This window comes from Lolium perenne, chromosome 4 (assembly GCF_019359855.2).
Source record: "Lolium perenne isolate Kyuss_39 chromosome 4, Kyuss_2.0, whole genome shotgun sequence".
Lineage (NCBI taxonomy): Eukaryota > Viridiplantae > Streptophyta > Magnoliopsida > Poales > Poaceae > Lolium > Lolium perenne.
In genome coordinates this window covers 80423634-80436606 of record NC_067247.2, presented here as the reverse complement: position 1 = coordinate 80436606, position 12973 = coordinate 80423634, and the positions used below count along the sequence as shown (strand labels likewise).

At 48.8% G+C, this 12973-nt stretch overlaps 2 protein-coding genes across 2 annotated transcripts; both read left to right on the top strand.

The window, feature by feature from the left end:
- The first annotated feature begins 2299 nt into the window (after positions 1 to 2299).
- Positions 2300 to 3397, top strand: LOC139839007 (uncharacterized). Its single transcript, XM_071829041.1, has one exon. The coding sequence runs from the start codon at positions 2300 to 2302 to the stop codon at positions 3395 to 3397; it is 1098 nt and encodes a 365-aa protein (XP_071685142.1).
- A 3398-nt stretch (positions 3398 to 6795) lies between these two features.
- LOC127293096 (phosphatidylinositol transfer protein PDR17-like) lies at positions 6796 to 11258 on the top strand. The gene is made up of 6 exons (XM_051322652.2): positions 6796 to 7047; positions 9526 to 9618; positions 9848 to 10024; positions 10123 to 10221; positions 10342 to 10587; positions 10700 to 11258. Exons 2-6 carry the CDS (start codon positions 9556 to 9558, stop codon positions 10922 to 10924), a joined length of 810 nt encoding a protein of 269 aa, XP_051178612.1. The 5' UTR covers positions 6796 to 7047; positions 9526 to 9555; the 3' UTR covers positions 10925 to 11258.
- Positions 11259 to 12973: the final 1715 nt, after the last annotated feature.

The window sequence follows — 12973 nt, the reverse complement described above, 5'->3', positions numbered from 1 at the left end:
AGGGAGGAGGTGCTCGTGGTGGTTCCTTCCGCCAGGAGGGGGGCGGTGGGTCGTACCGTCAGGAGGGCTCCGGTGGGGGCGGCGGTGGCGCTTTCCGCCATGAAGGCGGTGGCGGCGGCTCGGGTTTGTCCAGGGCGGATGGCTCGGGTGACTACTTCCAGGGCGGAAGTGGCCGTTCGGCGCAGCGCTTCGACGGGCAAGGCTTTGGTGGAGGTGGCAATGGCAGTGGTGGCCCTCAGCAGCAGCAGCAGGAGGGTTGGGTCCAACCCCCGGCTTGGGGGCAAGCGCAGCAGCGCCGTGAGGATAGGGGGCAGCGGCGGTCGGCTGATGATGGAAGGGCCAAGAATACCGCACGGCAGGGGACGGCGGCCGGGAGGGCTGGCACTAGCAAGCTCAAGGGCAAGGTGGGGACGTCCTTGCCGGCAGGGGCAGCAGCTGGAGCGGAATGCTTCAAGTGTGGACGGCCGGGGCACTTCCAGTCAACGTGTACCTTTGAACCCATTTGTGTGATCTGTGGGGGAGAGGGTCATGCGTCGGCGAACTGCACGTCTCGCGGCAAGTTCCTCCGTCTGCAAACGATGGGACACGCTATTGCCGGGGCTGGCTTTTTTGCGATTGAGGTGGATCCGATCAAGGATAAGAGCAATGGGGAGACTTTCTCAGCTGTCATCAAGTTCAAGGGCACTCCTCTCTCTCCGGTCCAACTTTCGGATGAGCTCAAGGACTTGGTGGATGAGAAGTGGGACTGGCAGGTGTGTCGTCTGTCGGAGACAGAGTTCTCTGAGTGCTTCCCGTCTCAGGCTACTCTTCGTATGGGAACGAGGCATGGCAAGCTGTTCCTTCCTATCAACAAGGTGGAGGTGGCCATTAGGGAGGCTTTCCTTAGCCCCAAACCCTCGCTGAGCCTGCCTTCCGTTTGGGTACAGTTGTCAGGCGTCCCGGAGGACTTGATGGAGGTGGATCGCCTTATGGCAGCGATGGTGCTCATCGGCCGCCCCCTGGAGGTGGACGAGCTGTCCCTCCGCAAGTTCCGCACGGAGCCCATCCGCATGCGGTTCCAGTGCAGGTTTCCGGAGAGGGTCAAAGGATCCGTGCAACTGGTGGTGAATGGGGAAGGATACAACATCTCGGTGCGCGCTGAGCTGGGCGGTCGGAGTGGTGGCAACTCCTCCGGTCCGGCCCCTGCTCCGTCGCCTCCGGGAGATGATGACCAAGATGACGAGGACTATGATGATCTTTCTCCTTCTGAGGACGAATGGAACGATCTGGGGAACAAGGACACGGAGAAGAGGAACAAGGAGGCGGCGGAGAAGCCGCAGGAGACGTCCAAGGGTAAGGAGCCTGCCTCCGATGCTCGCGGGTGTGGGCATGGTGCTGGGGGGTACCACAGTGCCCCGCCGCTGGGTGGGACGGAGTCACGGCTCCGGTTCCTTGATGAGTACGGGTCGAACCTGGGGGTTGGTGACGAGCTGGCGTCCTTCCGCCAACCTCGCTCGCTCATGGTACCTGTTGCTTCCCCTCCCCGGCCGGCGGAGCTGTCGACGGAGTCCCAGGTCTCGGACCCGGCTCCGGAGGGTAGCGTGGACAAGGCTCTGGGCATGGCAGCGTCTGTGTTGGTGGCGCAGGAGCAGGGTCAGGGTGATGATGCCAGCGGTGCGGCCCTGCCTCCAGGGATGGGTGGCGGTGCCGTTGGTGACGTTGGCGGGGTGCTGCCGGCCTCGCCAGTGGTCGGGGAGGGCCTGGCTGTGGGGACAGGTGTGACGGAGAAGGGGAAGCGGGCGGCGACTTACTCCAGGGCCAACAAGAAGAAGGACAACCTGCTGTCCGTGCGGAAGAGTTCAAGGCACACCAAGGCGGCGGCCAACCTTTCGGTGCTCGAGAAGGCCAAGAAGCTCACAGCCGACAAGAACCTGGACTCAGGTACGCCTCTCCCCACCTCTCTTGTCTCTCTTCCTGATGACCGGCTTGCTAATGTCTTAGAGGATAGCTGTATCATCTTCAACCCGAGTCGGGGCTCGCCGAGTGAGATTCTGGGCCTGGTGCGAGCTAGGGAGCTTGCCCAGGCCGCGCTGGCAGAGGCTGCGCTTAAGAAGGAGAAGGAGGCCTACCTTGCAGCTGCCAGGGAGGCAGCGGCGCAGGAGGCACCCCTCGCGGGGGATGACCCCGGGTTGGGGAGTTCGGGAGGGGGAGCTCCCGGTGCTCGAAGTAAGCCCAAGCGCTCGTGCGTGCGTGCTCGCACGGCCGCGAAGCGGCCAATGCTGTCGACCCGTAAGGGACGGGGGAAGCATGCCGGTTTACTATGAAAGGCCTCATCTACAATATCCGCGGCTTTGGGGCGAGTGGCCGCCGGACCCAAATGCTAGATTACCTGCGGTCGGAAAGGGTGGATTTTGTTGGGCTTCAAGAGACCATTCGTCAAGATTTCTCGGCTTCTGAGCTTCGTAGGCTAGAAGTCGGCGGCCAATTCAACTGGAACTGGCTGCCAGCAGTAGGACCCTCGGGAGGCCTATTGCTGGGTTTTCGCGACGAGGTGTTTGAGGTCGGGGTTTGGAGGAAGGGATCCTTCTACCTTAGTGCTCATCTCCTTCAGAGGAAAACCAGACAGAAGTGGTGGTTTATGTTGGTGTACGGACCGGCAGACCACCAGCGAACGGGGGAGTTCCTAAGCGAGCTGGTTAGGGAAGTCAGCTCTTACCAGGACCCGGTAGTGTTGGGCGGGGACTTCAATCTTATACGTCGTGCTGGGGATAAGAACATTGCCAATATTAATTGTCCTAGGGTTCATAGGTTCAATGACGCGATTGCCAGCCTGTCTCTGAGGGAGGTGGCGAGGGTCGGGGCGCGATATACTTGGACTAATAAACAGTTATCTCCGGTTCGTTGTGTTTTGGACAGAGTCTTCGTGTCCCTGGCCTGGGAGGCTTGGTTCCTGCTCTGTTCATTAACAGCGATTACTCGGATTGGTTCGGACCACACTCCGTTGCTTCTGAAGAGCGGCGAGGAGGAGCGATGCCGACCCTCCAGGTTCATCTTTCAAACGTGGTGGTTCGGAGTTCCGGGTTTTTTGGACCTGCTTAAGGGAAAGTTAGGCTCCTTCTTGTCTGACTTTGGGCCACATAGGGGTTCGATTGAACTCTGGATGTGTGTGGCCAGATTGTCACGACAGTTCCTCAAGGGATGGGGGATGAACCTAGGGAAGGAAAAGAGGGATCGCAAGGCTGGGTTGTTGGCTCAGGCTGCGGCACTTGATGCGGTGGCGGATTCGACAGGTCTGGATGAGGAAGGGTGGGCCTTCCGCTACCACCTTGAAGATCAGGTGGTCTTGCTCGACTCCCTTGAGGAAGAGTATTGGCGCCAGCGTAGCCGCGTTCAATGGCTCCTTAAAGGGGACGCGTGAACGGCTTATTTCCACGCGATTGCCAATGGGCGCCGACGGAAGTGTGGGATTCCGCGTCTGATTTCCAACCAGGGGGAGCTTACGGATCAGGCGGCTATTATGGGACACGTTTATGACTATTACCAACAGCTGATGGGTTCAGCTGGCGAGGCCCGGGCTTTTACCTTGGCTCAAAATCTGTGGCCGGCCTCGAAATGTATCTCTGACTCCGAAAATACTGAGCTAGAAAGGTCGTTTACACTGGAGGAGTTAGACGAGATTCTCCATGACATGAAAGTGGACTTGGCACCGGGGCCAGATGGATTGCCTGTGGCGTTCTTTCAAAGGTTTTGGGGAACCTTGAGACCCGTTGTTTTTCAGATTCTTAACGACTTCGCCCTAGGGAGGGTAGACATCTCCAGGTTGAACTTTGGGATCCTTACTTTGGTTCCTAAAGTTAACGGTGCGGATTCTATCAAACAATACCGTCCTATCACGCTTATAAATGTCATCTTTAAATTTGTGTCTAAGGCGTATGCGACTAGACTTGCCCCGTTAGCTCATAGAACGATAGATCGTGCCCAAACTGCTTTCATTAAAGGGAGGGCCCTGCACGAGGGAGTTTTGGCCCTACACGAGATTACCCATGAACTCCGTTCGAAAAGGCTAGGGGGCCTTTTCCTGAAACTGGACTTTGAGAAGGCATATGATCGGGTTGACTGGGACTTCTTGCGGGAGGTCTTACTCCGTAAAGGCTTCTCGTCCACTATGGTCCATCGCCTCTTGCAACTGGTCTCGGGTGGCCAGACTGGAGTGAATGTCAATGGGGAAATTGGCCCCTTCTTCCGGAATGCAAGGGGGGTCAGACAAGGTGACCCGCTTTCTCCCATCCTCTTTGACTTCATGGTTGACGCTTTGGCGGCCATGCTGGCAAGAGCTAAAGAGGCTGGGCACATCCGGGGCCTTGTGAGTCATCTGATTCCAGGGGGAGTCACTCACTTGCAGTATGCTGATGATACCATGGTTATGATCGAGCCGACGGATGAAGGCATTGCCAACTTGAAGCTCATTTTGCTGAGTTTCGAGTTGATGTCCGGTCTGAAGCTTAATCTAGCCAAGAGTGAGGTTGTGGTGGTTGGGACCACTTCTTTGGAGCAAGAGAGGGTGGCTCGGCTCCTTAATTGCCGGTTGGGAAAATTCCCCATTAGGTACCTGGGCTTACCTATTAGTGATAAAACGCTTAGAGCCTCGGACTGGGATTTCCTTACAACCAAAGTGGCCAAACGGGTTGACCCGTGGCAGGGAGCCTTCTTGGCCTCCGCAGGGCGCTTGGAGCTGACTAACTCCTGCCTGTCGAGTCTACCGATGTTTGCTATGAGCTTGTTTATGCTCTTTGATGCGACGCACGCGGTATTCGACAAGGTACGCTCCCGCTTCTTTTGGGAAGGGGTGGGGGAGAAGCGTAAGTACCACATGGTGGACTGGGCAACGGTGTGCCGCCCAAAGGCTGTTGGGGGTCTGGGGATTCTCAACACTAGGCATATGAATATCGCTCTTATGCTTAAATGGGTGTGGAAGCTTTATTAGAACGCAGAAGGGCTCTGGGCGGACTTGATTAGAGCGAAATACCTTCGGGACCATGATCTCTTCTCGCCTCTGGTTATTACTAAGGGATCGCAATTCTGGAACTCCATCCAGAAAGTCAAATGGTATTTCAAGCTCGGGGCGAAGCATAGTGTTCGTAATGGGAGACGAACTTTCTTTTGGTTGGACTGGTGGTTGGGTACCTCTCCTCTGAGGGACAGATACCCGGTGCTTTTTAGCTGCTGTGATTCTCCTTTCATTACAGTATCCGGGGCCAGGGATGGTTTGGGGTGGCGCTTGCGATTTCGTCGGCCCTTCTCCCTAGCTGAGTCGGTCGAATGGGACAATCTCACTCGAGAGTTGGACTCAACTCAGGCTAGTACGGAGGAGGACGTGATATCTTGGCGCTTGGATCCTTCTGGGGTTTTCTCCGCCAAGTCTCTCTACTGTAGACTGTCCCAGGGTGCGGCGGTCACGCACTTTAGGGAGGTTTGGCGGACTAGGGTGCCGCCGAGGATAAGAGTGTTCCTGTGGCAACTCCTCTGGGGCAAGCTGCCTTGCTCGTTACAGGTGGCCAAGCGGAGAGGGCCGTCCAATGGGCTCTGCTCCCTCTGTGGAGAGCCCGAGGATTGTGATCATATTGTCTTCAATTGCTCGTTGGCTCGGTTTATGTGGGCGGGAGTTAGGGAACTCGTGCATTGCTCTTGGAACCCTGCCGGGGTAGGGGATTTCCTAGCTATATGTCATGGTCTGTCCGGGGCATATAGGAGGGTTGTTTGGTTCTCCTTCGCGGCGTTAGCTTGGGCGCTATGGAATATACGTAATAAATTGACTATGGAAGGTGTTCTTATTGGCAAACCGGCTGACGCCTTGTATAAAATGATCATATATATGCAGCAATGGAGGATGCTGGTGAAGTGGAAGGATAGAGGTCTCGTGGACGCGGCGATGGAGACCCTGCGGAGGCTTCATGGGGAGCTGGCGACGTCGACAGGGCTTTGACACCGCCTTGTATCTGGGCTACAGTGTGTGTGTTTAGTGCAGGCCTCTTGCTATTTGCTGTTGTTTATTCCTTTATGGGCTACTTTATCTTGGTCAGGGGACCTCTTTTATCTGTGTTTGTGTGTTCGACCGGTCGATCATTTCTAGGATCTGGGAGCAATGGCTCAGTCTGTACCGTGACTATATTAGTGTTGCTGCTTTATTAATTTAAAGCAGGGCTATGGCCTTAAGTTTAAAATTGACGCCTCACATGACCGTGGAAGCTGTCAAGCTAGAGGCTGGACAACACCAGAGCGGGGCTGCGATGAGAAATTGTAATTGTGGACTTGATGCGACCACATGGTGCAGGGACCTGGGCTACCCCCACTTCAACGTTGAAGCTGGTGTTGGAATCCTCACATGAGGAAATCTCAGCCAGCGTTTGATGCACATGAAAATGGCTCGTAATTAGGTTCTTTCTTTTATTCTTCGCCAACTACTGGGCCTTTTGGGTTGAGTTGTATGGCCCGGTGTTGGTTCTTCCTTAAACTTGTATATATAATCTTTTTTTTCTATCAGTACATTAAAACACAAGGCTTTTGCGTTTTCACAAGAAAATTAACTTCTTTCTTTTACTCTGCAATAGTTTGTTCAGCCTTCTCGAGGACAAGGTTCTGTTGGTCTGTTTTGCCGTTGCTGTGTCGTAGCTTGTGCTGGAGCTTTTGGCTCGGTTGCCATAACAAGCGAAACATGTGTTTTGGGTTTCTTTTGAAATATAATGGGAGGAACCGAGGGGCCCCTGATGATGTTCTAGAAAAGAAGTCCACCGCCTGTTCCACGCCTTTGGGGCAAGTCAGCGATGCCAGCATTACTCCACTAAGCGTATCTCCGTTAATGAATATAGAAGCCAACCACGAATTGACCCTCCAACGGCTTGCACCTACAAATCTCTCTTCCACAACGTCTCTCTATCATTCCACGGAGTTATTCTGGCACCCCCGAGAGTGCGGGAGCAGAGAAAATCCAGTCCAATTCTGAAGATCGATCTCACTTCCTGACGCCGATCCAATTCACAGTTGCGGGTCTGGTGCTTCTTGCGTATCCTGGTATGCAGATTTTGTTTTGCTTTCTGGGTCGATTGGTAACTGTTGTGAAACCACAAGTTCTTGCTTATTCATGTTTTGATAATACTTTCTGAAAATCTGCACCCACCTACAATCCCTCATAGGATCATGTTTATAGAAATCTATATGTTTATGATGAAGTTAGCATATGCTTAAACCTCCAGCTCCCACAACCTTCCCCTTTAAAAGTCAAAGTTAAGAGTAAGAACTGAACATCACGAGCATTTCCCTGCAATTTGATTTTAAAACGGGTGTGCTATTATAATCCTATTAACCTATTAATTTGGTGCTGTCGTAGGAGGGGTAGGACTATTGGGCCTTTGTGTAGCATTGTTTGACATATAATATATCACGATTATTTCTAGAGGAGATAGCAGATCAATGTAGGTGATGTACGGAGTATTTGTTCATTGAGTCAATGCCTTGTGTTTTTGCGTGTTTTAGTCTGCTATAGTGTTATTAGGACGTTACTTTATGGGCTCGTTTCGTACAGAATTGATACATGATAGCAAGTAAGTGGAAGCGACATGTACAGGCTTTGCGCTGATAGGGACAATATATAAAGGATTTTCCGAATGGATGCACACTTTTTCAACTGAACGACCCTCCACTCGGGGATTTTCATTAAATAAACTGTCATCATAGGTTGTAGAAAAGAAAACAGGAACAAAAGCAAAAAAAAAACTCACAGGTTTTTGCAACTAATCCTGCTCCTGCTACTTAATACAAGTGGCAGGACACGGCAAGAACCAGCACGAAACACATGAGCAAACTGAAACAAGCACAGCTACCAGGGATCCGCTAGCAAATAAAGCTAACAAACACAGGTCAACCCATCCCAACAACCTTGCAGTAGCCGGAGCCCATCCATGCTACCTCGAATAAGCGTCTGGTATCACAATCTTGATCATCTCCAAGCCATCCTAAAGATTTCTTCGACCTTGGCTTTTCTACAATATCGCCCAAGAGTTAATCATGTTACATAGCCATTATGTGGGAATTATCTATTATAATAGGCATCATTTCGTGTTTGATCATCTCCACGCCATCTTGATCATCTGGGAATTAGCGGTTAAAATAGGCATCATTTTGTATCTTTCAGATTTTTTTTCCGATAAAGGAGCATAGCCCCAGCCTCTGCATCAATAGATGCACACGGCTTTCTTTATTAAAAACCAAGTGTCAAATCACCATATACCATCCTCACTTATTACAATCACGGAAAAGCTAAAGTCGAAACATGAATCAACCAAGCAAAAATATGGCTAACAGAAAAGCTATGCATTTGCTATTCTATTAGGAATGCCGCCACCCACTAACCTGAAAAAAGAATGTATCTTTCAGATTGTCCAACAAACCGCCGATCCACCTTCTTTTTTGAAATAAGGGCAACCCCCAGCCTAAAAAAGGGGTGGAACCACCCCTGAGCACCAGTTTCCTTTGGGCCACTAGGAATGTGTTTATCCAGTCCCTTGCTAGATCTGTTGCCCTTCAGTTTGTATAATCTAATGGGTGCATGCTAACTTTATAAGATTTGAGTAAACTGTTACTTTTTTTCTATCTACAACTATACTATTTCGGGCTTCTGTTTACAGTCCTAACATCCTCCCGCACTAGTTTTATTGGTTCGTTGGAGAAAACTAGCTTCCAACAATAGACCATGTAAGCAATTTAAAAATACATTTTTTTAAACAGAGACAAACGCTTTGTCACATTTTATTAATTAAGAAGTAGTTTTACAAGATTGTAAGCAAGGTATTACAAACCGGACTACCTCTCCCGTCATCAAACCACTCACACGCTTACACATGTGGCCACCCAAAGCTTTAACTCCCTCTTGATATTTGCTAGGATTACCGCTGGCGGCACATGCTTATTTCAGACAACTTAGCATTTCTTTTGTTCCATACTTTCCAAGAAGTGATGAGGACAAGGATGAGATGGCTTTTCAGTTGGGAGGAGAGGAGTGGGTTATAAGGAGCCACCATTAATTTAGCGACTTTGTAGGCCATTGGTGAAAGTCGATGAAGTAGAGATAGAGCCACTCCTTGAGGAGGCCCCATAATGTTTGGGTGAACCGGCAATGAACGAGAAGTTGGTCAATTGACTCCGCGGATATTTTCAAAAAGAACAAAGGCCTCAACTGGGCCACCCTGTTTTTTGCAAGAAGTCTGCCGTCCATAGCCTATTTTGGAGCGTTAAATTGAAAACTGTTTTGAACATTGTTGTTGATCCGATAAGATCTTTAAACTAAATCCTGCTGATTTGATTGTTTTGACGAGTTTTTTCTCCACTACATTTTTACTCTAGTTTCCACTCTGTTTTTCTATTATGCTTTTTACGGTAGTTACTTATGTGTTTTCCTATCCTTCTTTTACACTAGTATGAATGTATGAAGTAAGTTTATACAAGAGTTTTCAATGGTTTTCTAACTTTACTCCAAATTTTGATCTATTTGAGGGTTTGGATTCATTGGAATCTGAAGAAATCATGTTTCGGAGAAAGAACACCCCACTTTTCAATGCGAGCGATGCCGAACAGAGAGAAGCAAAGGTATTTTTTAAAATGTTTTTGTTACTTCGCGGAACTATTATCATGCAAAGTAAATGACCTCAAGTAACTAATTATAATCTTGATTTTCCCTCCTAAGAAAAATAAAAAACTAAAAAGGTGTTATGTGCATTTAAGAAAAATGAGAAATGGTCGAGCTCTCTTGTGAGTTCTTTTACGGTTGACACTTGACTGGAAACTTGTAAGAAGCGATAAATACTTACTGGTGCAGATCAATGAAATGAGAGCTGCACTTGGCCTTTTGTCTACCCGTGGAGAGAAGTACTGTAATGAATCATGCCTGATAAAATATCTAGAAGCCCGCAACTGGAATGTTGAAAAGTCCAGCAAAATGTTAGTAGAAAGTCTCAAGTGGAGGGAAGGTACCAGGCCTGAGAATATTCGCTGGGTAATTGTTTTTTTTTTCTTGCTTTTCTCAAGTGATGTTTCTTTCTTAACTTGGTCAAGTGACTAACGTTTCATTAATTGTTTTCATCTTTTCTCCAGCCTGATGTTTCCGGTGAAGCAAAAACAGGTAAAATGTACAGGGCAAGTTTCCCCGATAGAGAGGGTAAAACCGTGATTGTAATGAGACCTGCAAAGCAGGTAAGAACTCAACATGTCCAAAATTATCATTTTTGTATTCTCTTTGATTTTGCGAACTGTCAATTCCTTGCTTCCTTAGCATGGAGAAGTCATATTCACGATATTCTGGTATAATTTCAGAATACATCGTCTCACGAAGGACAGGTACAGCATCTTGTATATACCTTGGAGAATGCAATCCGTAGCCTGCCTGAAGGTCAAGACAAAATGGTGTGGCTGATAGACTTCACAGGATGGACACTTGCCCATGCAACCCCCATAAAGACTGCCAGAGAGAGTATGAGTGTCCTGCAAAACCATTACCCAGAGAGGCTTGCAGTTGCATTTCTATTCAATGCACCCAAAGTATTTGAGGCTTCTTTTAAGGTGTAGGCTTTGAACATCATCCCTTCATCAACGTACTATTATTTTGTCTCGATATAGAAAAAGTTCTGTATTCCTTGTTTTCCTCCAGCTTAAACGTTTCAACGGCTTTCAGGTTCTCAAAGTATTCGCTGACAAGAAAACAATCCAGAAACTCCACTTCGTGTACAAGGAGAATGAGGAGAGCATGAAGACATTGTACGAGCACATTGATCCCGAAGTCCTTCCGGTAGATTTTGGAGGGAAGACCAATGTGACGTACAATCATGAGGATTACTCTAAATTGATGACAAAAGATGACATTAAAACAGCAAGCTTCTGGGCAGAAGATGGTAACTAACCATGTAATGAGCGGGCACTCGGCTCCTGAGTTACACAGCAATCGTCACTAGTTGCTGCTAAAGCAAGTTGAGGAGCACCGGCCATGTCACCAACTCACCAGTTTGTTGCTAAAGCAAATTGAGGAGCATCACCCTGCATTATGGATGGCTCGAGCTACATAAGTGATTCCATAACATTCCCTTGGCCGAGTATATATTCCACATACTTAATGGTATTCCCGGGTACTTGGTAGCTGTTTTCCGTATGAATTTTTACACGCTTAAGTTGCTAATTTGTAATTGTTGTTTCCAGACATATTAATTTAATCTCTTTTTAAGTTTGCCAAAATAAAATCACATGTGAATATCATAGAAACACCTTATGCTTATTTTAAATCAATTTCCCCTTGAAACATGCTTATTTAATAGCTTTTGCATTTTGGCACATGGAGATATTTTTTATCACAATGTATCCATTTATTTCAGTTTCGTGATCTCACAAGAGTCGTTCGGAGCCTATATATAGTTAAAGTGGCGGATCTATGGGTAGGACGGTTAGTGTGGAAGGTGTTCACGAGAGCCTCATCGACCTGCATTGATACTTCAATGGTAGCAAAAGCTACTGGCACATGACAAGGATATCTCACTATAGTACCTAGGGTTGTATGGCAGAGTTGGAACTTCCACCACCTCGATACTAAAGTTTTCGAAGCTTTTCTATTAGTGATGCATTGATCATTGATGTACTCGTCTCCTACATATATTTGCTCTTACCAGGTCCACTTTCCCCTTCTCTAGCTCTCCTCTCCCTGCTTATCGTCTTGAGAGTCGCCTCGGCTCCCCTAGCTCCTCCCTCCCTCTTCGTCGGGGTGCTGACATCTGGAGTTGATGAGGCCAGCCCATGTGTACAGTAGTAGGTCTTGTAGTTGTGTTTGACTGCCTAAGAGCAAGTACAATAAGGTACAGTCAACTGGCTATAAGAGATAAAATATTATAAATTTGCTTAGTTAGAGGAGAGAGATTAGGAGAGAGAAGGGAAGTGGGCTCTTATCTAATAGCCAGCTCTAGCACGTGCTCCTAGCCACTATGTGAGACTAAAAGCTGGACCATGTATTATAAAAGTACTACACTTTTACTAGCTTACTATTGTACATGCTAACTGACGCTGTAGGCGTTGTCGGGTTCTCGTCGATTCAGAAGTGCACCGCCGCCATGAGGATGCTTGCATACGGAGCACCTGCCAATACACAGGACGACTACCTTCGCATGAGTGAGTCTACTGCCATTGAGTGCATGTACAAGTTTTGCCGAGCTGTGGTGGGAAAGTTTGGCAAATATTATTTGAGAGGGCCAACTGAGGAAGAGACTGCAAAGATCATGGCACAAAATGCTGCCAGAGGATTTCCTGGAATGCTTGGAAGCATTGATTGCATACACTGGGCATGAAAGAACTGCCCGTTTGCTTGGCAAGGTATATACAAAGGGCGTCATGGATATTGCAGTGTGGTGCTTGAAGTTGTGGCAGATTATGACATGTGAATTTGGCATTCTTTTTTTGGCATGGCGGGATCACACAATGACATCAACGTGTTGCAGCAGTCTCCGGTGTTCAGCAGACTAGTGGAAGGGCATGCTCCACCATGCAACTATGAGATCAATGGCCACCAATATACCAAAGGATATTTTCTAGCCGATGGGATATATCCAAAATGGGCCACTTTTGTCAAAACAATATCGAATCCATCAGGTCTGAAGAATTCCCACTTTGCTACGCGACAGGAGGCTTGCAGGAAGGATGTCGAGCGGGCATTTGGTGTGCTTCAAGCTCAATTTTCCATTGTCCGGTACCCTGCTCTAAGCTGGTCTCACGACCAAATGTGGGAGGTGATGCAGGGTTGTGTGATCATGCACAACATGATCATTGAGGATGACCGCAAGAATCATGTCAGGACACATGTTGGTCCCTATGAGTGTCAGGGCCCTCTTGCGGAGGTTGATCATGAGTTGCCTGCAGATTTTGCTGATTTTCTCGCCATGCACGCAGAGATCCGTGACAATAATGTTCATGA

Coding starts and splice junctions, on each gene's coding strand:
- LOC139839007 (XM_071829041.1), top strand. CDS start 2,300: ATGAAAGGCCTCATCTACAATATCCGCGGCTTTGGGGCGAGTGGCCGC.
- LOC127293096 (XM_051322652.2), top strand. CDS start 9,556: ATGTTTCGGAGAAAGAACACCCCACTTTTCAATGCGAGCGATGCCGAA. Junction 10,025..10,122: donor GGCCTGAGAATATTCGCTGG/GTAATTGTTTTT, acceptor TCTTTTCTCCAG/CCTGATGTTTCCGGTGAAGC. Junction 10,222..10,341: donor TAATGAGACCTGCAAAGCAG/GTAAGAACTCAA, acceptor GTATAATTTCAG/AATACATCGTCTCACGAAGG.